A 23,333-nucleotide genomic window follows, 5' to 3' on the forward strand; every position below is an offset into this window, starting at 1 on the left:
GCACTACAGGAAGAGGCACTCAGCTGCAAAGGGAAGTTCTCCCCCAGCATGAAAAGAGATAAGGATTTAAAAGGAAGAGCAGCAAAGAGAAGGGAAACTACCATGGATTACAGTAAGGCACACATTACAGTATTGGTTTATGTTAAAAAATCTGAGGGTTTAATGTCACTTTAATACAGTACAACAGCAAAAATGTGAAAGCCGCACAGCCGCGCCAAGGCACCTCAATATAGTGGGCTTCCTCCTGACAAACCTGCACCCAATTTTATCTTTTGCCCCATGTGCTCCAAGATAGAGACTCTCATAGTTTAGAGTTAGGACAGCACAATATAGAGGTGCCTTGGCGTGGCTGTGCGGCTTTCACATTTTCTGCAGAAGACGTGTGTCTAAACCTCTGTTTTTAACCTTAGCAGTGAGACAAGTTTTTTTTGCATGCTGGCTGGTGAGTGTGTTTGCTGGGAAAGTTTTGCTGTTATACTTAGCTTTGAGTCACGGGAGGACGCTAGTATATGTCCTCTCGTGCCCATTAAGAGAACAATGGGGAAAATCATTTACCCCATAGTTCTCTTTTAAGGCAAAAAAGACCAAGTGATCAATTGAATCTTCCCTTTTTTTGTTGTTTGGTGGATTTTGTTTAACTCTTTCTGTCTGCATATAGATCTATATTTAAAAAGTGAAATACAAAAAAATATTGTAAGAAAAACACACAAAAAAGTTTAAAATAAATATATAGAGAGAGATATATCATATACATATTTTGGGGTAAATAAAAACAAGGAAATATAAATATATGTATCTAAATGTGCTACCAAATCAAACCCTATCTGTCCTGCTAAAACAATGTATAATAAATACATTAGGTAAAATGAGCAGAAGCGAGGAATCCCTGAAATGAAAACAAAACTCTTAGACATATGCAGTAAAAGGCCTAGTACTCAAGTGGTTAAATACACTTACATGCAAAGACCATACACTACATACTGACACAGTACATTCACTGCTTGAAGAAACCATATACAGAGACACTAAAGCTGGCCTTACACTAATAGATTTAGATTAGAAAAAAACTTACAGTTTCCTCTATCCACACTAAACAGTGTAGATGGACGATTCTTCTTCTGCAGTTATTGTATTGTGACAGCCAGCGCCCACTGCTGTCAGAGTACATGAATGGTGATTGCAGCTGATTGACTGCAGTCATTGTTCAACCAAATATTTTTGCCCAGGTTCTTTTGACATAAGTGAATTGAGTAATTGACGTTTGTGGAGCTGTGTGTGGCTAGCCAGAGATGCTGGTGATAAATGCAAAATGTGCACCTTAAAATTCAGGCACCAACTATTGCTGTTTTTTATCGGCACTTACTTTTAGTAACAACACCTTCCAGCCGGATAATGTTGGGATGCTCAAATTGACCCATGATGCTGGCTTCACTCAAGAAATCCCTTCTCTGTTTCTCAGTGTAACCAACTTTTAGAGTTTTTATTGCCACACCGACTTCCTTTTTAGAAGGTAGTTTTAGCCGTCCGCTGCACACCTCTCCAAACTCTCCTGCATAGAAAGAGCAAAAAGGGCTTACCATTAAAACAGGGGATGCAAAGGAAACATTGACAATGCTACTGAAATCTTGCTGTACACTCATTTCAGGAGCTTCTAATGGCATTTACAGGATTGGCAGGAAACTAACATTTATTGGCATGGCAGAAACATTTCTACAACCTCCATTTTTCCTAATCATTTAGAAAACATCACTCAACCCACCACGTCGCCAATGATGTGATATAAAAATATTTCATTTTCAACTTGATTTATTTAGTTATTCCTCATACTGACAGCTGAAATGTTACTATTACATTGATATTTACAGTTCCTTTCCAAAGTCAACATGATGTCAGCTATCCCATAGTTTCCAATATTACTGGCCACAATAAAGAACCAATTTTTGCGCAAATGCTTTTTAAGCTCAACCTTGAAGGGCTGAGTTTAGGAAACAAGAAAAAAAAAAACTGGGGATGTTGCATGTATCATTTAATAAGATTGTATTTATTACTGCTTCATTTGCATCAGGATAAATTAGTATGCCAGTCAGACAGGTAGGCAAAGGAAGCTTACGTTTTTTTTTTCTTTGCAGCATAGGTTTTTCCACAGTGAAACTCCAGGTGAACAGCTAAATAAACCTTCATACAGTACATGGTCACTGCAATTAAAGCAGAACTCTAGGCACAGATATTATTAACCCTTGCAGTTGGACTACTCCAGCACTGCAAGAGTCAACTGCTCGTTTTTGTCTCAACTGTTCCTTGGAGGGAGCTGGCTCGTAGATCAGTCCCCGGAGTTTCTCTCCCCCTCTGCTGCAGCGGTCTAAGGTGCCTGAGTTATCACGATCTATACACAGTATATAGGATGTGAGGAGGGTGAGAGACATGTCATCCATGCAGAGGAGGAGAAGACAGGCAGGAGAGAGCGCTGTTACAGTTGGCCAGGTCCCGGGTTCAGGTGAGTATAACTTTTTTTTTATTTTGATCCAAGACAAAATGAGCAGTTAACCCTTGCAGTGCGGGGCTAGCCCCACACTGGGGTGAATCAAATTTGTGCCCAGTGTTCGACATAATTCAAAGTCCTGGTTCAGGAATGCATTACCTCTCTGCCTCCAGCCTCCTTAACAGGCAATGAGGGCAGTAAATCAGTTTTATCACCTCTGTCCAGCTGACCTAGGGTGCTGTATTGTTAATCTTAGAGGAAGCAAAGGGATCTTACTAACTGGCAGAGGGATGTGTATATTACAAGAATGTCTGGCCAAATAAAAATGTATTTCAGCTGTGAATTCAGCTACAAGTACAGAGTTCTATTTTAAGTTTCTTTCGACTTCAGGGAACTGATATCTGATATCCTTCTTTATGATTATTCCTATACTTTACCACCCTAAACTATTCATGGCATCTCTGTTTTTCCCCAATTACCCTTTCCATCATTTATGTCTCCACTTCTACTCTATACCTTTCTTTTTTACTTTATCATAAATACCAGTCATTTTTAAATGCTTCATGTGTGATTTTTTTTAACAGCAACACTTATGCACATTTGCATGTTGTGTGCTTTATGTTAGCGTTCATTCTAACATCAGTCTACAGAAAATTAACACAAGCTAGGTGAACTGCCTGTAAGCTTCTTACATCTGTAGTGGAGAGATGTCTCTTTTCCCTTACCTTTAGTTAGTCCTTCCTAGCAGTTGGGCTCCCTATTTAATTTGCATTATGTATAGACAACCAGGGTAGTGTGACACCATCACTTGGCTTTGTAGTTAAGCATCTGCATGGCAGAGATGAGATGTTCTTGTCATTGAGGTTTCCAATTGGTGTATGAAGGCAGTATGTGATTAGTTGACATTGCCATCAGCTGCCAATATTGATACATAGGGATGCACCGATACCAAGTACCGTACTCAGTACAAGTTCAAGTCTTGGAGATACTTCGATCTCCAAGACTAGACTAGAGAAAAATTAAAAAGTTAGGAGGCAGCTGTCATTTGTAAGGAGCACACGGAGCTCCTGGGATTTGTACATCTCTGTTTTAATGTATAATTTTGTTTTTATAAATATAAATAAAGGGATGCACCGATACCATTCTTGCAAGTACAAGTACTGATACTTGTCCAAGTACTCACAGATACAAGTACTGATACATTTTTGTTTATTGTCATGTGACAGTTTTTCTAAAACAATACAGACTAAGGATTTCAGGACAGTGGTGGAGGGCCAGAGCCAGGTCCCAGCTGCAACCGCTGTAACCCTGGTAGTTCTCATGAAAATGCCAAGTATCGGGACTGGTATCTGAAAAGAATCGGTGCATCCCTATTGATATATCAAGTTTAGAAGGCGTTGACCTTAGAAGATTACAAATACATCTATAAATTTACTAATTGAAATGAGATTTGAAGTGTTGTATATTGACACATTCTGTATTGTGCTACGTACCTGCTCCAATAACTTTGTCTATGGATATACATGCAGAGTCCAGCTCTTTTGCAAACTCATGCACAGCATGACTAGGATCTTCATATGTGTGAGGGTCTACGTAGGTTCTGAGTCCAGGAAATTTTACTGTTGAAGAAACCAAAGATACAAAGTGAATCCATAGAAAACAAATTGACTGAAGAGACAGTGAGAATTAATGTGACGTCCGAGAGCTCCTTATATATTGACAACATTTTTCTAATTACCATGGCTGTGGTAATGAAATGTCAAATTTATAATATTGGTGCAATAACCTCCAAAGCATGGGGTTTACTCATACACCTGTAGAGTTATCCAAACCCATTTCTACCTATTAAAGTATATTCCAGCTAAAACTTCTTTTTTTTGTTAGATTTTAACAGAATGAGGAATAACTAGAACCCCTGTTATATTTTTTCAGCCATCTGGGGCTCTACTTGAGAGATTTGCCTTCACTTACTGCCCTGGTGACAACAGTTGCACCAGACAGGAAGTGAGGAAAGATCTACACACACACACACACACACACACACACACACACACACACACACACAGAGAATGTGTTTTTTTTCCTGTAGAGAAAGAAAAGGCTAGAACCCCCTTTCAGATTATTTTTGCTGTTTGTCTCCCTCTTTTGTTGAGGCTAAATTGAGCTTTCAGTGTAAGTTAACTAAATAGATTCCAGGTGCATCAAAACAAAAATCAGCCACAGCATGAGTAGAAAAGCTTTTCTCCTGTAAGAAAGCTGTAGAGAATGATCCATGTTCTCTGTGGAAAAGCAGTGATCTCTCTGCAGAGGTCCGAAACACCCCCCCCTGAGTCAGAGCTAGAGCTCTACCAATCAGCAAAGATTATGAGCTATTGGTCAGATTCAACAGGGGGAGTGTCAGATATCTGCAGAGAGACCACTGCTATAACACAGAGTTGTGGCTTCTTTAAGAAGAAAATCAACTGTAAAAACATTGAACACCTTTTGTTTTGATGTACCCGCAATGTATTTAGCGGATTTCGGGCTCAATTGATCTTGAAACTACTGTCACCATGACTGTAGGTGAGGATAACTCTTTCTAATAGCCCTGGGTAGAAGTAATAGCATGACAGAGGTTCTTCCCCTCTGTTGCAAACTAACAAAAAAAAAGTTTTGACTGGACATATACTTTAATAACTAAAATATAAAAGTTCCATGCCTACAGAACGCAGCTTACTGCTGCATGCTATCTATAATTATTTCCCCATAATGGGAGTATAAAGGAAGAATCTGATTGGATACAATGGGAAATAACACTCTTTGTAAAGATAAAGGGATGTTTGATGTAAAAACCACAGATGCCAATACATAACATGCAGAACACGGTATACCTGCATATGATTTATCTCCCATCTTTCATTACTCTCTGTAAGGACTAAACTAAATCAATGTCCTTATGTTTCGATCAACTGATACATGTCATACTCAAGCCATCAGCAGCAGATTTATTAATTACCTTTTCTCCAAGTGATGCATTTTCATCAAACAATGCCTTCCTGCTTACATGCCCTAACTGCGATATTATCTGCCATTGTTTTTTTGTTGTCTTTTTGAAGAGGAAGCAAAATAAAAAATGGTAACCATGCAACTGGTAAAGTATAATAAATAATGTAGCTGTGGGTCTCCTAATGCTCAACAAGTTTAATTAATTTGCTTATAATAAATGGTCTCTGCCTTTTCAAGGAAATAAGCTTTAATTCACCAGAAGGGGTCGGTGATTGCTCTGCTGGATTTGTAAAGTGTTAAGCGACAAATGATTTTCAGCGTTAGGAAAATCAAGCAGACAGGCCAGCAAGTGAGAAGGAAATGGGTGCTTTCTCCTATGGAGATGTGGTCATTTTGTTTTCTAGGAGCTCCGTATAAACAGAGCAGTTTGTTAAGGGTTGGGGTGTTATGTAGGAACACCGTTGGACGCTGATGAATTGTTCTATTGTGTGAAAGGTGCTAGAACTTACTGCCTGTAAAAACAATACAATTAACAAACACAATTAAGGCCAATGCAAGCATTGCCCCACGGCAAATCCATAAACTGCCTGGTAATGATCATTCAGAGTCTCCAGCCTACAGCATTTGCTCCCCAGACGGAGAAAAATATCCATATAAACATTTGTTCTTCAATTGTGTTGTTAAATTGTTATTCTGTCTATTATGCTCATATGGAGCATACGATGTTATACAAGTATATGTAAAAGTTGTAAAACACACTTGCAGCTGATAATATGATATAACAAATGTAACCCTTTTTTCATTGGCTACTAAGTTCAAGTAGTACTACATATTGTAGTATGTTCTTAATTTAGCCAATTTGGTTCATTAGGAATGGTAAGATTTAAGGGCTTGTTCACACCAGCAGCAGCGTTCACCCGAATGGCTGTTTGTGTGCATGTGTCCAGGACAATGCCACTGCAATCGATCAAGCTGTATCACACTGTTTTTTTTTTTTCATTAGAACTTAATTGAAATGTCACAAGTGACATTTCATTAAGTTGTATGGGCTCACCACGGTGTGATGCAGTTGGGCCGTGTCTCACTGTGTGCGCTTAAAAAAAGTACTGCATGCCGTTCTTTGGAACACAGTAGTGTGAACTGTCACCACCCATGACAAGGCAAATTGTCTTGTTTTGCATTCGGGCTGCACTGGCATAAAAATGGCCAGTGCAGCCCAAACGCAGATGATGTAAATGAGCAGCTAAGAGGGAGCAGCCTGGGGTCTCTCATTTCATAATTTACATGCAATTTGCATACAAAAATAATTTGAATATCACATATATTACACATGAATCATATGTGCAGAATAAGATTTTTTGTAATTTTTTGACTATTAAAAAAATGATGCCTGTATGGTTATATTGTAGGATCGTAAATTGAATGGCCACACTCTGTTTAATAGTCCAGATACATCTTTATTCAATGTAGGGTTGAGGGGACAGAATAGAAATAGCCAACACATTTCAGGAGCTCTTACAAGTACCTCTATTTGTCTGCCAAAACAGCTGCTGAAGAGCTCTATACATTCTCAAACACTGGGCAAATTAATTCCAAATTCAAGCCATGACAGTTCTGATACATGTTCTCCCTTAGTAAACCTTGATGAAGGAGGTATTTTTATGAGCCTCCGAAACATGTTGGATATGTTTATACTGTCCCTTCTACCCTATATTCAATAAATATGTATCTGGACTATTAAATGGAGTGTGTTGCTTCAATACACAATCCTGCAATTTGACAGTACAAACCAAGGATCCTCTGCAATATAGAAGCTGTCTGACCGATAGTCAAATCACATATACCACCTCTTTCACCTCATAATTGGTCAGCCACACCAGTAGGATAAACCAACACTTTTATTCGACTTCTTTCCTGTAGGAATATATATTGGCAGAGGCTCCTATATATGGATATCTCTTTATCTACTTATACCAGAGAAAATGTCTATCTCCCACCTTTGTGTACCTTATATTTAACTAGAAAAGCTTTCTACACTTCTGTCTGCAAACTATGGTGGAAAACCAGGACCTTTCCTAAAACCTTTACATGTGTTGTGGCATCTTATATATTAGTGGTACCTGCAATCAATCCAATTAATTAGTACTGCCTTGGTGATCCACACTGATATAACAATATAGTGAAGATTAGTTAGGCACTCAAAGGTCTTCTATGACGTTTCAGTGACTCACAACCTCTATATCCATCGGAGGATGCTGCACCACAGTTCAATGCTGAATCAGCAATGCAATCTTTTAATCTTTAAATAATATAGTTCAGCTTTTTTTGTAACTGCTAATTCTAACTGCATCTGTAAGAAAGTTTTAAAGTTCTGTCAGTTTAGTCAGTCTGCCTTGATTGGAGTTTATTGTTGGCACTTTAATACACAAAGCATCTATGGTGGTGCTTCTGGGTGGGACTAAAACTTTTTCTCTTCTAAGCTATTCCTCGCTTTCTGTCAAAAAACCAGGATACTACTGTGAGTAAGGCTAAAAATATTAATTTACACTTTACATACATACATAAGTCTACTGGTAACAAGGGAAACCAAACTACCTTTGATGCAAACCTATTGGTCTAGTTTTAAGACTAAAGGTTCAGCCTAGAAGTCAGTCAGAATCAAATGTCATGCTGTAAACTGCATACGTGGGGCACAGACTGCCTGTGCCTTGTTTTTTTTACTCTAGGCATAGCTGTAATGCAACAGACCAACTAAAGCCAACTAACCAAGTGAACCTATTCGCCTTTTTAAAACAAAAATAACTCAGATTTGGGTACATGCTGGTGGTTGAATTAATCACCTGATGTTTGTATTTCTTTCTACACTGGTATTTTTTTTTCTACACTGGCATCCTGGTACTAACATCTTGGGGTGTCCTTCTGCATGTTGACATTTTTATCTTTTCCATGAAGGAGATGCAGAGTAAAAAAAAAAATGTGGAGAGCGGAAGAAAAACCCCCCCCCCCCCCCACAGACACACACACGCAGACAAACACACGCACACACCCACCACCCCTTTGAATAAGTAGAGGTGAGACTCTATGGTGGGAGGATTTGGACATAGAAACTGCAGCAGGAGAGTCAATAGGTTGTTTTCCCCAACTAGGTCTGCGCAGAACTGAAATATTAGATTTGGGTGGAATGAGCCTTTCAGCAAAACATTGAGGGGTCTATTTTCCAATGTTACCTAACTTTCACACATCCTTCTAATTTAATCTTTTATTGGAAAATATGAATTCTTTAGATACATCTTGGGTGAAAACATTGATGAATAGACCACAGAACAAAAAAAACTATAATCAGCTTATGAAACTCAGCATAATTACCAGTCTGCAATGATACCCATGCTAATAGTAATTGCCAAAGATCAGTCTATTCTAGCTAGACAAGGTTAACCCAAACAAACCAACATTCCCAAAAGATTATTTTAGCAGGTTTACTGTGTTTGTGCTTTCACACTTACCAAAGTGCAAATTATATGAAAGCTAGTATGCTCACAACCTGTCACATTTCTGAAAATCTCAGAAAAGGTGAAACCAACCAGTGCAACAGGCAAATTTTCAGCAAGAATAGAGAATGAAAAAACACACTGCTCAGTATGGAGCCTCCAAATTTCTGCAAGGCTAGGGTCACAGTAGGAATTTCATGGCCCCAATTTAATGCTTGTGTTCCTCTAAGTCAAAGGGACGTTCTTAGGTTCCATCTGTTTGAATGCATAGTGTATACATATACTGTATATGATAAAATGAACGTATATATAATTTAGGAACTTGTACTTCAATTTCTGGAAGAAGATTTGCATTATGTAATTACATTTTCTTTAGAAAGATATATCTCTATAAATAATGGCAATGCATTTAACAAAAAAACTGTAAGTTGTCCAATAAGCAGCATACAGCTCCTAGTTCTGCTCTAAAGTACATAGTGCACTAGTAGATGTTTGATTCATAGGTTAGTGGAGAATTGACACATTTCTGTTTAATATAGGATTGTGGTCCAGCTCTGTATAGTTTCCATTCTCTTTCCCAAAGCTTTTAAATTGACTTCCCCAGCCTTAATGTCTGTCATCTCTTCTTAAAGGATAACTGTTTCCTGTAAAACAGACAACAACCTGTATCCAGCTGAAAGTCAAATCCTAAACTACCTGGCTTGTATGTGGCCGAGCAGTAATTATATATTCCAGGACTAAGAGGAGATATGGGCATCGGGGTCTGAATGAGACTGACTTCTAGTGAATAATGACCACCCTTGCACAGACCCTGCCCCATCTTAACTTTTTAGTAAACTGGCTAGTAGGCTGAGTGTTGTAAAACACTGTACTGTATTTTGCACAAGTCTGAGATTATACCTGTGCGACTTGAAGTGCTGTAGCCGTAGATCGACAAGCCACACCTATGCATTGCGCTGCAATGAGACTTTGGAAAAGGTGCAGGTGCTTCTTTTAGTGCTACACATCGCATTTTTAGCCCCTCTTACCCTCCATGGGAGCCCATGAATGAAAAAAGAATGCAAGATGTTTTTTGTGTGCATTTTAGCACATGACAACAAGCCCTCACCCCCTAGCAACCCATACTTTATTTCACCTTCACTGACCAAAACAAAAGTGTCTAACACATAGATATGCTGGAAAAATGTAAAAAAAACATGAAAAACACATGAAAATGCAGACGTACAAGTGTGAACAGAGACTTAGTGAATTATTCTCTTATTAGGCCTTGTTCACACCAAATGCAGAGCAGATCCGGTCAGGTTTCTGCACATGCACACCAGTCTTTTAGATGCGTTTTTTGTTTTTGTTTGTTTAACTGCCTCCGGGCCGGCCGTAGTAGAAAAATGGCCGGCCCGGAGCTCTCTAGGTCTGAGCGGGCGTCTTTAGGCGCGCGCGAGCGGGAAATTGCCGTTTTTCAAAAACAGGCAGCGATGCCTGATACCATACAAGCGATCGCGTGTATGGGGTGCCGATCGGTGCCCCCCCTCCGCGGACCCCCCCTGCCATTGTCCCGCTGATCCCGGGCTCCGCTGTGCCCGATGCGAGCCCGGGATCAGCATGTCGGCTGTGTCACAGGGGATCAGAGGGAGCTCGGTACACGAGCTCCCTCCGGTCCCCTCTCCTCTGCAAGAATGCGGAAGTGTTGTTTAATACATCACTTCTGCATTCTTGTGTCACTCTCCAGCTTCAGAAGCTGCAAAGAAGCTGATGGAGCAGATCTGTGTTTCATCAGCTTCTTTTGGGGGCTCCTAGGTGACATAGGTCTTGGAGAACCCTGATGTCTCCATAAAGAGGACCTGTCACATATTTTGCTATCACATAGGGGGGTTTTATTAGCCCCCGTATGTGATAGCAATAAAGTTTAGTGGAAAAAAAATTTTTTTTAAAGTTGACTTGATGCCTAATACAATAAAACTTAATTCGGGAAAAAAAATTCGGATGCATCCAAAATGTTTGTTATCGAAAATTCAGATTTGTACGAAATAGTTATTTCTTTCATTTGGAAATTCGGATGCATCAGACTATACAAATTACAGAAAATGTGTCCGAATTACAATTCGGAATGAAACAAATCGCACATGTCTAGTGGGATGGGTTTTTTTTTTAATCCTGGAGCTGAGCAGCATTTTACCTTGGCAGTACAGGGGGGCCCCACTGCAAGGTTTTTGCAGAATTGGGCTTTAAGAGCCTTTAGTTCTATGCATGTATGTAGAAGTGCATTTTTTGTAACATTAGGAGGGTGTGTTGTCATCCTTCAATGTGTGTTTCCTTTGTGCATTGACATGCATTTTAATGTGTGTTTTCATTGCTTTTTTAATTTACAATTAAAAAAAGCAATGAAAACACAAAAGAGGGTTAACAAACATTGACCAATAAATAAAGAGGACAACACAAATTTTATTTTATTTAATGTAGCATTACTGTTCTAACACATAACAAGACTGTAAAATTTTGTTTAGTCTCAAAGTTTTTGGTTATCCCTGAACAGGAAGGGGTTAAACCAAATGCAGTCACACTTGTACCATTCAGCCCAAGAAAAGCCGGCAGCTGGAATAGGCTTCCTCCGCTACACCAGTTCATGTTCTGGTCCTCTGGGACTAGAATTTAGAACAACAAAGGTGTCATTGAGGTCCTTGTTTATAAGTTTTCTCAGGGTATGAGAAGCTGACAACAAAGAAAGCTCTAGTTTGTACAAATCTTAAAACGGTGATATCTTTTGGATATTATTACAGTCGACCTATTCACAGTTTGGTGGTAACCTTCTGTGAGCTCTCAAATGACCTGATTTATAGCAAAATAAAAACAGTGTGTCATGACTTGAAAAGAAAACTGTTCTGAGTGTCAATGAACATTCGTTGCAAGTTACTACTGCAAAGTGTGCCTCAATGTTGTTTTTGATGTGACTTGCTTATTTACTTTTTAGACTACATAGTCAAGGTAGGTTCTCTTGCGAGTGGCTTTTTGTAGGTTACATGAGGAACGTCACCAGCTCACCAAGGTAATGTGTCCAAAAGCAGGTCTTCTTTTTATTGCCGCATATTGTCACATATATGGTGCCATCCTCGGTCACTACAGCACCCTCCTCTAATAAGAAGGTGAGTCCATGACCCTGGTATGAACGGGCCCTCAGAATGAGGTTTTCCTCTGAAATGCAAGGGGGCTGGGGAGGTTGCCATAATTAACCCTGTCTTTACTCTGCTGGAAGATCTCATTAGAACTTGTTTGAACACTGTCTCTCCTCACAAAGGGTTAAAAAGCTAGAAGCATTGTTAAAGAGAGTACGCTCAGAGTGTCCCTAATCTTTGTATGGTGACAGCCAGAATTTTCTATCAGTTTGAAATTGTACAGAGAAGCTTGCAGTCTGCCCAAGGGCCTGCTACACAGAGACATCTATAAGGTAAGAAATATGTATTTTCAAAAATTATTTTTAGATATGCTGTGAGAATAGGAACACATAACAAACTTATACAGAGGTTTTGACTTGCAGTCAAATTTGACTGCAAAAATGGAAATACACTTTAAGCTTTTGTTACCAATGGATGGGAATGCGAAGATCTAAATTTGAAAAGACTTCACTGTCCCAATATAAATTACTAGAAGGATCAATTCAGTTATTTTTATTGAGAACACATTGAGGAAAAGAGTAAAGAGATTTTCTGAGGATATGTGGAATGTGACTTGTGGACTATAATAAACTAGGAATTAAAGTTATTTAAAATTACTTTTATGCTCTGTTTGCTGAGTGTAATTTATTACAACTGTGGCTTTATTTTATAATACAAAATTGTATTTTGGCATCAGAATCTGTTTGCTGCTTTGTAATTCCTCACAATACTACTCTCAATAGCTATTCCAGGTAAAGTGAATGCATTGAGTAATTTACTAATATTATCTAATAAACATGTCAGGAAGTGTACTCAGTTTACAGTTTATTATTGTGTAATCTGCTGCTGAATAAGCACACACAGATCCATAAAGGGTCATTTGAAGGGCAGTAGGAGTGTACTTCTCAAATCTTTTGTTGGCTAACTTTCTCTCTCTCTGCTTCCTCCTTCACCAATCATATTTAAACTCCAAAAGCAGCTTTGAATGTAACTGAAGGCTCTAAAACCTCTTAGTTTTGACATGTTTTTATGTCAGGTTTCTATGTGTGAGAGGCGGCAAGGTGAATGTACCATCATCACCAGCAGATGTGTTCCAGGATCACAGTAGTTTCCAAATACCATTCACACTCCTATGGTCTTACAGCATGTAAGTATCTGTGGTGCTTGAGGTGACCGCACGGATGGCGCCGTGCAAGCACTAACAGTAGATACAGAGATACCACCGGCACACACTTGGAAATTCAAATATCAATAATCCATTGATATGTTTTATTTTGTGAAGAATGTCACATCATGTCATACGGTGCTAATGTTACGGGCCCTCACAGGGATCCTTCATCAGAGCGTCACTGTGTCACTCTGATGAAGGATCCCTGTGTGGACCCGAAACGTTGGCACCGTACAACATGATGTTATTCACAAAATAAAACATATCAATGGATTATTGATATTTGAATTTCCAAGTGTGTGCCGGTTATATCTCTGTATGTAGTGTTCCATGATCACTCATCAACTAAACAGTTCATCAGAAAAGCTGTTCTGCCTGCATGGATCTCAAGATTTACTTTACAGTCTGGAGTGCACCCTAAAGACTGAACTGATGCAGTGAGACATCAGAGATGATTGTACATTCAACTCACTAGAAACTTGTTTAGAACAATTGTGCTTATTTACCAAAATGCCAAATCATCTAGGTTTTGCATCTACATTTTGTATACTCTAATGCAATGTTGCAGAAATGCTACAACCATGTTATAATGACCAGACCTTTCTCTTGAACATTTTGTAGTTGTTGTGTGCGCACCAGCGGAGAGTTTGATGAGGAAACGACAAGTGTGTGTCCAATTAAACACAGAACTTGATTGTGTTAAATGTACCATGCAAAGAATCAAATAAAAAACAGTTGGTCAGATATTGTACTCCTGACACTGGCCTTCCTTTCCGAGTTCACGCTGCAGAAAATAGGCTTACATGATGTAGCTTTCCTTCTATACTACTAGCCCTAACACGTCTCCAGAGGCTGGGTGAAGCTGAGATACAACGGCCGTAATCTCTTCGCACCAATAATTAGGGGCAGCACAAGTCGTAAATGGGGTCTGTCATGAATAACAGATAATAAACACATGCACATGTGTTAAGCCCCCCTGTTCTACAGCTCAATCTGTGCAAACACAATCATTTTCCTCTTCGTTCTAGTAGCATGATTCACCCTAAGGCTAACAAAAAAGCAAGAGGTGCTAGTCAGACGGGGGCAGCTGAGGAGGTGAGACACTTCCACAATTCTTTGAAAGGAAGTTATGGGATTTTAAGTATTGCTGCAGTGCCTGCAGCTCTATGTGCTTCTCTGTGTAGAGCAAACTATGGGAAAATGCCTGCTTGGTTTAAAGGATGGTTTGTCTCTGCTGCATTTATTGACTTTGTGCTGATCTGCCTGACATAATTCAAGCAAAGTAAATAAACGCAGAACCACACGTCTAAACTTGTGACAGCATTAATATTAGTAAATTAGATCCAGCAATGAGAACCCTTGACAGGGGGGAAAAAAAATTAAATATGTGTCAGAGATCTCTCTAATACTAGCAAACTAGTTTATTGTCAAAAGTATTGACTCTAGTCATAAACAAGAATACTAATCAAGAGACTTGAACATTCATAATGACCACCTGAAGGCATTCATTTCTGTACAGCCAGTCTTGGGCTCTGACGATGTTCCAAATAAAATACAGCCTTGGGTGTCACCATTTATAGATGAGTGTCATACTGGTTTTCTGTAATTATTTATTTAGACCTGCACAGTGAGCCCACAGAGACATTAGGCTGTACTCTGAGACTGCAAGACAAGACATACAAACTTTTTAATAAACAAATAAAAAAATGGTATAAAGGTACTTTAGGTGGAATACTCCCAATTGGTTCTGAGGAAGGAGGCTTGACCTCTGAAACGAGTAAACCACTTCACTACCAGGGAAGACGAACAGCCGGTGGATATGCACCTTTCCGTCTGACCCTTTTATGCCTTTTTTTTTCGTCCTTTGTGAGTACCTTTATACCATTTTTTTAAAATTTGTTTATTAAAAAGTTTTTATGCGATGGAGGCGCTCTCTGTGTCTTGTCTTGCAGTGCTGAGGTTGTTCTGAACCTGGTGAGAGCCGCCCCGTTATCGCCCTGCACTCCTGAACATCATTAATTAATACTCTCTTGAACCAAAATCTGCTGGCGCGGTGTTTGATTCTGTGTTCTGTACTCTGAGACTGTACATGCTTGCAAGGGGCTGATTCATAAATCTTCTGGCCAGTGTATAGCTGGCTGATTGGCCTTCACCTGGCATTACCGGCACTAGATTGAGCCAAGGAGCATAGGGATGTCCTGCGCTCCTCGGCTTTGTCTAGTGGCAGCAAAAACATGCGGATGGCATTCGCTCAGTTATATGCTGGATGGAAGAGTTACAAATCAGCCCCTTGGAGTTTGACCGAATTCAAATTTATGGGGGTTCCAAAAAGTAAGGCTTTGACTAAGGCCAGGATAGATGTTTGTCTTTTATCCTGCTAGGTTACAATTAATAATGATAGGGTTTGGATTGTGTGCCAGCCTTTTGGATCATCTTGTTTGCTACAGTTTAGGGGGAGTTCTGCTGTGCACCATCTGCTGGGGCCTGGACCCAGGATTGCACAGGCAGGTGACCTCATCACTGTATGTGGGGTACTGTGCAGGTGTGGCCAGCCATGAAGAACATTTACACTTTCCACATGTGTACAGCATAGGAGGCCCTGGTTTCCAGGTTAGTTTAGGTTAGATGGTTTGGAAGGATAGACAACTGCACTTTCTTGCATTAAAGCCGAACTCTAAGCAAACAGCTAAATTTACTGTTGAAATACATGTATGGGTTCTGTTTTACCTGTCAAAGGCTGAGTGTTTCTATCCAGCCAGTAATGAGATGTACGCAACCATGCCAGACAGTACAGCCAGGCAGATGACATAACTTTCCTCTACAGCAGTTATGCAGTACAACCTGATCACCTCCCTGTCCCCAGCATATAATTGGACAGTAAAGGAGAACAGAATTTGAAAATCATCTCTCTCACTCTATTCCCCTTCTGCCAATATATTTCTTATCAGCACTGTGGACTACAGTACACTTGATTGGTTTCTGCTCTTCCCTCTCCCAGTCAGAGTGCACTGTGCATGGGATTATAAGATATCCAAGTTAAATTTAGCTACTTATTTTAGTTACAAATTTAAGTTAATATAATGTTTTTTTTCCAGTTAAAATATAACCATAAATTGTTGTTGTTTAATGTCTAAGGCGACTGCAGCTTTTACGCATTATTTGTTGTTTTTGGGCCATGTAGGGGTCACAAGCAGAGAGATAGGAGGTGTTATACCATATATATATATTGGAAAATGTCTGCACAACCTGTGGTAGTTTATGACTATCTCTATAGTGAAAAAGGTAATAAACCCCTGATGAGGGTCAGATAGAGGACTACAGTAGATCCCATTGGTCCTGCACCATGTGCAAAAAAGGATCTTTTTTTTTATTCATTATAGAATGAGTCATGCTAAAAGGTCTGGTACACACGCAGCTCGGATCAGTACCGCACTTCATCTCTATAGCCAAAATCTACAAAGAGGCAGAAGGTCATCCATTTGGTTATTGAGATGCACTGCAGTGATACCCAACACTATGGGGTCTATTCACGAAGCTGCCGAGGGCAGCCGAGTGAATGACCGATCTGAAGTGAAGTGAGCCGAACACTGTTCGGCTATTCACTTCAGGCTGGTACAGCTAATTTCAGCCGTACATCGGCTTGCTTCATGTGGCTTCGGGTCGGCCGAACATGCTAAGGCGCTCTGGGAGCCTCGCGCTCCCGGCCGCCAAGGAGAGAAACACTGCTGTGTCTTTTTTTCTTTATTCTGACAGGGAGCAATGTCAGAATAGGAAAAATAATTTTCCCATTGAAAAGCATTGGGACATTACTATTGGCTATTTCAATTTGCAATAGCCAATAGTAAACTAGCATTGTTCCCGCCCTATTCGTGAATAGACCCCTATATAACTTATATATTATTATGGCCATCTTACCACATAACATTGTGTGCCACAATGCACAAATTTTTGTGTGTTATAGTGCACTGCTTTGGGCAGCTTCTACAAAATGAATGGGCTGCAACTTAATGCACCAAAATGTAGAGAAGGATGCATTTTGCAGCACACCACAAAGCACTGTGAGCATTAATGTGCATTATTGTTATGTTGCAGATTATTGTGTTATTGTAAAATATGCCTATAGCCAAACAGTGTTTTTTTGGCTTTTTATTATGTACTCCTGTGACCCAAAGTCAGCATATGGTGTTCTACTGCCCGCTATTTGCTGCTGGCACTGCGGCCAGGAAAGATCCCAATAATATTGTCAGGATCCACCCCACTGACTGATTGACAACTGGCTCTGATTTCTCACTGTGCTTTGCAGTGCTTTGCCATTGATTCTGAATGAATTCCCTGTGCACATTATAAAAAATCTGCCCCTTTGACTTACCACACAGAGGCAAAAGCTGTATGCACTGTCTTTGCTCTGCACAGGGCAAAAATAGTGCAAGCACTTTTTTGTGTATAGAAGCTCGCTAAGGGCCCACAAAAAGTAAATGGGCACGTCAATGCATCAGAAAATGCATGTTATGCACACATGGGGATATTGGTATAGGTGTGAATGAGCCCTTATACACTGCACAATGCAAAAAGAGATGATGGCATAATTTAAAAGGTTACTGCTACTAATACTACTAATGATCATTTTATAAAAAACAAAACCACATATTTGCATTGTGTTAAACTATTATTATAACTTAGCAATGAGTGCTGAAATTTGAAAACTTTGAACTGACCTTAGAATGTAAATATATCACATTGCACATAATAAGTGGACCTAATAAAGTTTAATCCACCTGTCACATTCATGGTGTTTTATGAGGAGAATTCCCACCTCCGGTCCTTTCCGATTCTGTATTTGAAGATCATCTCACTTGTGTCCAGGTGGTTCTATCATTACCAGGGCTGGCTGTGCCAGGATAATTAATGCTGCAGGCTCGCCTGTGAGAAGATCCTGAATAACTTCTCTTTTTTGTCAGGGGAATGACTGTTTGAGAAACCCTGATACTGATGACAATATTAATTAGCTGCAAATCTGTAATATACCACAGCAGAGATCTGCCAGCATCCATCGAAGGTTGAACTTTGTGTCCTTGACTTTAAAGGGATAACACTAAATAACTTTAACTAAAAATAAAACCATTTCTGTAGGAAGATGCATTCTGGGAACAAGAAAACTTTCCATGATTTGGAAACGTAGCACTGAAAATATTTGCGTAAATACTGGTACTAAAACATCTTTTTCAGTAGAATTCAATTGCGCGTAAAAGGTCTCCCTGTAAGCAACATATTAACACAACTATCCAACCCTCCCCTCATGCCAAGGTCCTAGGTGTCATCCTTGACTCGGACCTCACCTTTCTTCCCCACATCCAATCGCTATCCAAATCCTGCCGTCTACACCTTCGTAACATCTCAAAAATACGCCCCTTCCTCACCAATGACACTGCAAAACTACTCATACACTTCCTTGTTATCTCTATGCCCATGCCACTGATTGCCACTCAGTTCAATGGCTCACTCAATGGCTGAAGACTCTTCCGAAACCAACAATTTAGATAGTGTCAATCTTTTGGTTCCCTGCTGCTCTATTATCTTCGCCAACCTATATGTTACTATAGCACACAGTAATGATATAAGGGTTGGTGAGAAAAAAACTGACTGCACTTGGTAGTGTTGATCTCTGGGTCCCATGCTGCACTGTCCGCCAACCTGAATGTTAATATAGGACAAGATAATGATGTAAGTGTTTGCCGGAAGAACCAGAGACTGCAGATTGCAATCTCTGAACCAGAGATTGCAGATCTCTTGGACCGCTGCTGAACTTTCTGGTACCTCTGACAACCTATATGTTACTATAGGACACAATAATGATGTAAGGGTTAGTAGGAGGAACCACTGAGTGCACTTCTGTTCTCCTACTGTACTCTGCGGTACCTTGGTGGCCTCTAATGTAACTATAGGACACAGTAATGATGTAGGGTTTGGGGGGATGAACCATTGACTGCCCCAGGGGTGTCAATCTCCCAGTCTCCTGCTGCTCTCTGTGGTACCCTGGCCAACCTATATATCACTATGGGACACAGTAACGATGTAGGGTTAGTGGGAGGAACCACTGACTGCAGCAGGCGACCAGGTATCTAACAGTTATAGAAGTGTTGGTTTCTGCAGAATGAAGGAGGGGTAAGTGTTTACTATGTTCTTTTTATGGAGACCTTTTATCCACAATTGGATTGCAGTGACAGAGTCGCTTTTGGCATATTAAAAGTGTAATTTTTCTTCCTGTTTGTACAGTGTTCTTCCATAACTCTGCAGATACACAGAAATGTTATTTTAAGGGGAAGAACAACAGTCCCTCTGGCACTGGATTTTTAACAGGTAGCAACACATTTTGGCTTTGGATTACCCCTATGCTAGTTATATTTGAACTTGGCACAAATATCATTAAGAGAACAGAGGGAACAGAATAAAGCTTACATATTTTGGCCCTCATTCCAAGTTCTGAAACCTTTCCCTACAATACACATTCTAAGCTGATGCATTGTATCTGCTTACCAGAAAATAGACAATAATAACATTGGTAGAGAAATTCACCTAAAAAGAAGAGAAAAAGCCATGGCAACAGTATGGCAATGATAGTGGTACAGGGGAGTGTACTGTCAAGAGAAGGAGGCCAATGTGTCATTTCCCTGTTCTTTTGGGCCTATTAGCAACTGCAGTTATTGTGCCCCTTGCTTTCATTGTATTTAGATGTGTAGACTAGCTAGCAAGAAGAGGAAGCATTACATCCAACTAACAGAAACATAGTAACAGAAAATACCTGCTGGATTGCTGTCACCATTGGAGAAAATTTCAGTTACCTTCCAATCTTTGTAAATCCCAGATGGCTGGACAGCAAGTGAGGAGAAATCTCCTCCGTGGGACACAACAATAAAACCTAGCAGATTCTAACATTTCCCCACTCCATACATATTAAAAACATTTCCTATGATATGTATAAAGAGACACTATCTCTGCAGCTATGAAGGGACACACTAATGTCAGACCAGGTGGAGGGGGAACCACAGCGAGCAACAAGAAGACACAGGCATCCAACAAATCTTAAAGCATCCAATATTGAAGATACAAGTGGTGTCTTTAGCTCTGTATGGTAGCAAATGTCGACTGTGATGGAGATGGTGATGGTAAGTTCTATGCATTTATTTTGCAAAGCAGTGTTTACACTTTTGGAATTTCATCATAACTTAAAGCAGAACTCCAGACAAAAGTGTTTTTAACCTTTGCAGTGGCAAGGTTTAAGCACTCATTTGTATCTAGGTCCTCAAAAAAGTTACACTCAACGAGCCGTCTGGCTGCTATTCCAAAAAACATACATTTTCTTTTGGCTGCTATTCCAGTCCCTGAAGCCTGTCTTCTCCTCTGCTGCAGTGATGGCATGTCCCTCTGCATCCTCACATCCTATACATTGTGTATAGAACTCAAGGATCCTTAGGCTGCTACAGCAAACAGGGAGAGAGGCTCCAGGGACTAGTCTAAGAGCAAGCCGGGTCCGTGGTTCGGGTGAGTATAACTTTTTTCTTTCTACTTAGACAAAAATGAGCATTTAACCCTTGTGGTGCGGAGGTAGCGCCACGGGAAGGATTAAGAATATTTGTTCCTGGAGTTCTGCTTTAACATTGTCTTTTGGGCTCATTCACATGGGCACAGGGGTCTGAATACCATAAAAAAATAACCAGATCTATGTGCCCGACTTTCTGTGTCCAGGGGCATACATCTGTTCCTGTATGTAAGTATTCCCATAGGCCAGAATTTAGCAGCATAAAGCCACAGCCTCCTGGGAGCAGAGATCCAGCTGTTTTATATGGCGTGTTGACCTCTGCACCTATGTGAATAAGCCCTTTTACAATTGTTACCTTTTCTCCAAGGGAAAGAGAGCAGATAGGACCATTGGCTGAGATGGGGAGAAAAACTGCAGCACATCCCATCCGAGGATCAATCAGAAAAAGCAGTTTAGATCAACAGTTGTTCTCGAGATCTGACTGTCTATGATGATGTTAGCCCCCAAGGTATGCTCACTTTACACTTTAATTTAGCAAGAAAGTATTTATTTTGAAGGTAGTTTACAAGTAACTAATACAGAGCTGTTTACTATAGCATATGAGCTGGGAGGATGAGAGACTGTTTATAGTAGCCTCAGACTTCACAAGTTACACTCAGTAAAGCTTGATTAATGTATGAGAGCTACTTATATTTAGACCCCAATTACAGGTGTTAAAATTCCTGTGCTTTACATGGCTTTGAAGCAGAAACACCTTATCAAACAGCACTAGTTACACAAGTGTGGAAACACTTCTTTTATGAGCTTTTCGAATCTGATAAAGTGATGCTTAGAAAGCATTTTTCCTGCCAAAGTCTTTTTTACAGCCAGAGGACATTTTGGACTCAAACTTTAAATCTAAAGAAAAAAAATGGATTTCTTTTTTTTTTCTATTTTAATGCTTCAAATGTCAAATGCAGTTGTCATAATACTCGGCTGTCTCAGAGAAGATTATATGGTTTCACCATTGACATCATCTTATTTTATTTTCACTTCAGATCCATTTATGGGCAGTTCATACCAATACTCTTTAAATGTGTTTCTCATGAATTAGGGGAACATGGGAACTGCATAAGAGTTTACTTCACATGGTTTTTTAAACCTCATTCATATTCAGGTGTGCATCTGCAATACAGTAAAAAAAAAACGTGGTGTGGTTTCTTTAAATCTCATACAATAGATTTAAAGTGACACTAAGCTCAGGAGTTACGTCTTAAAAAATTAATTCAAGTACCCTGACTATTAACAAAAATTTAACTTATTTGTGTATCACTTGGCTGTAGATCCTCAAATCATCTCTGAATTCATGCTGATACTGTCCTTCCTTCTGGAGGGTGGCTACTTTTCTTACCCATGGTCCCTGTGTGTGTTGTAAAGTAGCCACAACTTCATGATCACTCCCCTGATGAACTACAATCTCACGTTTAGTTTACTAATTTGTATTGAGATTGTAGTCCATTCCGGGAGTGAACGTGTAGCGGTGGCTACATTACAATATACACAGGGACCATGGGGAACAAAAGTAGCCACCCTCCAGAAGGAAGGACAGTGTCAGCATGAATTCAGAGATGATTTGAGGAGCTACACAAATAAGATACACAAATAAGATACATTTTTGTTAATAGTTAGGGTACTTGAATGCATTTTTAAGATTTAACTGAGTTTACGGTCACTTTAAAAAGCACTGAGAGTGTATCCATTATACCAAATGGTACAGCACGCACAAGCAGCTAGCCAAAGCAGCACAACATCAGAATATATAGAATTTATTGCATCAGAATATCTTAAACCATGTGTAAAGTTGGCCATGCACTGATAGATTCATACGAAAATTCTCAAGAGAACATTCAATAACACCATCAGAGACTTGACAAATGTCATTCAAAATTTTGTTTGATTTTACCATTCAGTTTTGCAAATGGATGGGGTTTCCCAAACAAAAAAAACATATTTGCTGTTAGAATTTAGTTTTGTTTAAAAATACATTTTATCCTGCTCCTTCATTTGTTTAGGCCAAAACCAGTTGATTTGACCCCATTAAAATGGTAGTAAACCGCTGCAACTTTGCTCTTACAACTTAGCCACTTCTTAGCCACTTACAACTGTGCTCTTCACCAGCGATGTGCAATCTATTTTCAGTCTAACAATTCTTCCGCTATCTGCCTTGCCTCTTCAGCATTCCCAGGCATCATCTTTGGTCAATGGGTGGCTACTTATTATGTTCACAGGAGTTACATTCTCCCAGGCAATAGGCCCAGTCATGGCATCTTAAAGATGATTTAGCAGAGAGTGCACACTGCATGGTGCATGCATAGTACAGAGTACACAGACTTTACATGTCTCTTCTGCCAAAAATCCCTACCCCCTAGCGATTTTTTATTTTTGACTCTACTTCTGCTTTAACTATGAGAAAGATGAATGGACTTTCTGAAAACTAATGCATTCAGATCCATTTATGGGCAGTTCATACCAATACTCTTTAAATGTGTTT

General features: G+C 39.7%; 1 protein-coding gene across 1 annotated transcript in view; it reads right to left on the bottom strand.

Moving 5' to 3' along the window:
* LOC108797301 (ephrin type-A receptor 3) overlaps positions 1-23,333 on the bottom strand; it is a 122,510-nt gene that overhangs the window by 33,293 nt on the left and 65,884 nt on the right. The window contains exons 7-8 of the mRNA XM_018568881.1: positions 3,973-4,098; positions 1,364-1,549 (exon numbers count right to left, since the gene is read on the bottom strand). Of these exons, the coding sequence (XP_018424383.1) occupies positions 1,364-1,549; positions 3,973-4,098 (312 nt within the window). The remainder of the gene's footprint in view (positions 1-1,363; positions 1,550-3,972; positions 4,099-23,333) is intronic.

The sequence above is a fragment of the Nanorana parkeri genome, unplaced genomic scaffold (assembly GCF_000935625.1).
Source record: "Nanorana parkeri isolate BGI_ZX_2015 unplaced genomic scaffold, ASM93562v1 scaffold1258, whole genome shotgun sequence".
Taxonomy (NCBI): Eukaryota; Metazoa; Chordata; class Amphibia; order Anura; family Dicroglossidae; genus Nanorana; species Nanorana parkeri.